This window comes from Amphimedon queenslandica, unplaced genomic scaffold (genome assembly GCF_000090795.2).
Source record: "Amphimedon queenslandica unplaced genomic scaffold, v1.1 AMPQUscaffold_10360, whole genome shotgun sequence".
NCBI lineage: Eukaryota > Metazoa > Porifera > Demospongiae > Haplosclerida > Niphatidae > Amphimedon > Amphimedon queenslandica.
In genome coordinates this window covers 1-3901 of record NW_003549369.1, presented here as the reverse complement: position 1 = coordinate 3901, position 3901 = coordinate 1, and the positions used below count along the sequence as shown (strand labels likewise).

General features: G+C 32.0%; 1 protein-coding gene across 2 annotated transcripts; it reads left to right on the top strand.

Moving 5' to 3' along the window:
* Positions 1-6: 6 nt before the first annotated feature.
* Positions 7-3851, top strand: LOC109590195 (uncharacterized). 2 transcript variants are annotated; one of them, XM_020006115.1, is made up of 14 exons: positions 7-182; positions 482-537; positions 595-1268; positions 1317-1362; positions 1783-1824; positions 1879-1905; positions 1961-2056; positions 2222-2296; positions 2341-2391; positions 2443-2718; positions 2764-3084; positions 3137-3169; positions 3210-3352; positions 3559-3648. In XM_020006115.1, exons 1-14 carry the CDS (start codon positions 13-15, stop codon positions 3562-3564), a joined length of 2016 nt encoding a protein of 671 aa, XP_019861674.1. In that variant the 5' UTR covers positions 7-12; the 3' UTR covers positions 3565-3648. The 2 variants fall into 2 exon arrangements, with proteins under 2 accessions (XP_019861674.1, XP_019861673.1); XM_020006114.1 differs by having other exon boundaries at positions 3210-3851.
* The last annotated feature ends 50 nt before the right edge of the window (positions 3852-3901 follow it).

The window sequence follows — 3901 nt, the reverse complement described above, 5'->3', positions numbered from 1 at the left end:
GTATCAAAAAAGATGCAGTTTGATAAAATACAGGGTGGAAGTTTGCTTGTCGGTGAGCCATTAAGAGCTGTTTGCGTGACAGTAGCTGAAGATCATGAAAAGTTGAGAGCACTGGCTGGTGTGTTTCTAAAATTTGAAATAACAGCTTCTATAGGCCAAGAAATATTTGAAGATTATAGCAAGTACATGTATATGTTTTATTGTTTTAATATTTCATTTAAAATGATGTACTTTATACCGTATACACCATATATTTTGCGGGGATTAAATTTTGCGATTTTCTCATTTTGAAAAAATTTATGAGATTAAAATTCACAAAATAGCAGCATGTTGATTGTATAGTAGGTGTCATAATTACAACAAAATCACGAAATTTTTATTCGCAAATACAAAAATGCAGCTAAATCACGAAATTTTATACCTGTGAAATATATGGCGTATATGGTATTACAGTATCGTTTTATTATTTTGTTTTATGTAGTATATACTTGACTACTGTTCAGAATAATGATGATTCAACACAACCACAGTTACAAGGTAGATGTTTCTAAATTAGTTTCAATTAATTTAAATATTTTTTTGTTTTTATTTCAGAGAAAGAAATTCGTGTCAATAGAGCTGCTCATGAATGCAGTTTCGAAGCAATGAGAGGAAAGTTTTGTGTTTTTTTAGAAAAAATGAGGTCTATATTATCAGAGAAAACAAAATTAGAAGAATTGAAGCGATTCTTGGAGCGTTTTGACCCAGAGCTGAAATCTCAATTACAACGGACCAGATCCTTTAACGGTCTCTTAAAAATCATAGAAAAGAAATGCAATATTGTCAATGTAGCAGCAATGGAGACTATTGCTAATCGCTATGATCTAGAGGATGGAATATCCCTTGTCTCAGGATACAAAGAAGAAATCAAGAAGTTTTCAAATGAAATGAAGCTTGCATTTACTTTGAGCAAAAAGCTTGTGTTAGCCTCAAACAGTTCTCTAACTTGTGAAAAGATTGGGTTTCTTCTTGACTGGGAGCCATCAGATCATTTACTGGAGGATATCCGTCTGTTACTGGAAAGAGCATTTGATGATTTGGCTAATGAAGTTGTTGTTCAAACTATTGAAAAGGCCAACTCGATCCTCATCATCTGCTATGCTCCACTGTACCTGATGAATGCTTTGTTCTTAGAAGCCCAAGCTAATCTTCCCACATTACTGAAAGAATTTGATTTAATTCAGTTAACTATTGGCCACTACACTCTATATGATAGAAATAAAGAAAAAGTAAGTAAAAAGTAGTTTAAATTTTTACTAGTTCATCATTACTTTCAGGAGATAAAAAGTGTTGAAGAAAATTTTCAATTTAGCATGAACGAAGGTATAATGACATGTATGTATAATAATAAATATTGTATTAATGAAAATATTTCACTGCAAAATTTTAGTTTACACATACAACCAATATGTACACACTATACAATGTGTGACAAACATTGAGGGTTTTGCACTAAAATTTTTTAAATTAAATTTTCAGTACCTAAAATAATGATCAGGGTTTTGCCTAAAAATATGAGGTGACCAGACATTTTTAATTTATGTATACAATACTAGATGACCAAAAATAGAATATTAGCATGTTATGGTTATTAATATTAATTTCATGGTTGGTCTAAGTAAGAGTAACTAATGAACTGCAAAACTGGTTGTTCATTTGTTAGAGTCGTTGCCCCTGACCATTCCTGCATGAGAACCTGCCTGTATAATAGATATAATTATCATGTGTTTATCATTTGTATAGAGTTACTAAGGACGGAAAGTTTGCAACAATTTTTGAAAACAGGTATTTATTAGTTAGTAATTGTTGGTTTTACATTTTTATGTAAATTTACTGAAGAGCACATTGAATCAACAGAAATATCAAGTATAATATTATAATTTTTGGTTTTATTAATTAATTAATAACTGTGTGTGTGCAGCTTCGGAATCTGAGCTCATCGAGTTACAAGCAACTAGGAAAAAACAATTGAGTGCTGTTTTAATGGACAATGAGCGTTTATCAAAATCTGAATCAGGTATCATTGTTGTTGCTTACATTTAGAGTAAACAGACAATTGAACAATGAACAATTGAATTGGAACACTAAATCTAATACACATACATGTACATACATTGTATATGTACATGTATGTATATGTACATGTATGTATGTGTCATGCCATGCATGTACTTTTTACTAGATCTAAAGAGGTCTTTAGCTGAGTGTGAGGAGAGAATATCATCCCAAGCTGCAGAACTGAAAGAGTTAAAGAGACGTAAGCTGATGTTAATTGTTTCATAAAGTGAATGTAGTTTATAGTGTTGGAGGAAAAAAGAAAAAAAATGTTGAAGAAAGTGTTACAGCCCTCAGGTATACTGTTAACAATGAAACTATATTTTTCACAAGTTATTGCACCAACAGATGACATTGATATTCATGATTTGCTAGTAAATAAATGTCAACTCAAGCCCGACAAGTGGTTTGATCTTGGTTTGAGACTAGGACTACAAAAAGGGACATTGGATGTCATTCGCTCTAATAATTCTACTGCATCTGAATGTCTGCTTGATTGCTTGTCTAAATGGCTACGTAGAGCTGATGATGTTGATAGGAGAGGAGGAGCTACCTGGGATTCATTGTCAGATTCTCTAAGATCTATGGGACTTTTCAATGTAGCTACCAATTTAGATAGAGAGAGTGAGTTTTTATCAATAAGCTGTCGTTTTATTTAGTCTACTGCAGAGCGTCCTTTTCTGGCTATTTTCGAGAACCAGTGCAGATCTATCGATCTTTCTGAAAATTTTATGGATGTAGTAGCAGTACTTCAGGAAAAGCAAGTAATATCAGAAGAATTAGCATCAAGCATGAAGTCAATGGATGGCTTTGCTCAAAGCAATGCCCTGATTTCTGCTCTTAGAGAAGCTATTAAAGTGAATGGAAAAGCTCTTCAAATATATGCTTCTATTCTATGTAAAAGTCCTCATTATCAATATGATGGACAGCGGTTACTTAGAGATTATGACAATGAAGTGTTTAAAGAATCCTTAAGTGATGAGAAACATGGTGGGTTTGGATTAATTAAAAGTAATCTAATGCTTTCTCATCATTTTCATAGAGGATGCAAGTAGCAGTGCAATCACACCTACAAGTAAGCCATTCTTTTTAATCCAATAAATTATGTGTAATAGATCTAGTTGAAATTCCAGTTGGAAAAAGTATCACTAAACAAATTGAATCAATAAGAAAATCTTATGCAAGAATGATGTATAAAGTTCAAGCTGCTATAGTGAAACAGAGTCCTGATTTTGGCATCTTGAAAACTCTTGTCAAAGTACGCAGGACTGATCTAGCATCAAAATTAGTCGTATGTGCAACATACGATTCTATATTAAATCTGATTGAAGAAGAGTGCTGTTCATTAGTAGATATTGAAATGTTAGAGTTTGTAGTTGAAGAAATAGATATTGTAGAAGCTTTAGAAAGCATTGAACGCTATAAGGAATACCTAGATAAGTCTTGTGTCTCTATTTTTGATAGTCTTAATTTGAAGGAAACGTTTGCATCTGCAAAGACTGATTCTCTTCAATTTGAAGCAGCTACTTATGTATTCGACTGGCGACCAAAAGGACAAACTTTTAAAGACATCTACAATGTTCTCTTTAAGGTATCTGGTAAAGAAGTGGTTGTTAAGTATGTCTAAACCGGCTCTTTTAAAGCTGTCAAGTTACTTTTTAAAATTTGAATAATAATAATAATAATAATAATAATAATAATTGTGACCTTATTTAATTATAATAATTATTATGATTCGCTGACTATCTTATTGACTCTATTTCCTTTTAATTAATGTTTCTTGTGCTTTACCTGAACCTTAATCTTG

What these genes read in the sequence shown, in the direction of transcription:
- LOC109590195 (XM_020006114.1), top strand. Translation starts at nt 13, where the DNA reads ATGCAGTTTGATAAAATACAGGGTGGAAGTTTGCTTGTCGGTGAGCCA. An exon ending in ATATTTGAAGATTATAGCAA is followed by an intron (nt 183 to 481) that starts GTACATGTATAT and finishes TGTTTTATGTAG; the next exon opens with TATATACTTGACTACTGTTC. An exon ending in TTTATCAAAATCTGAATCAG is followed by an intron (nt 2,057 to 2,221) that starts GTATCATTGTTG and finishes ACTTTTTACTAG; the next exon opens with ATCTAAAGAGGTCTTTAGCT.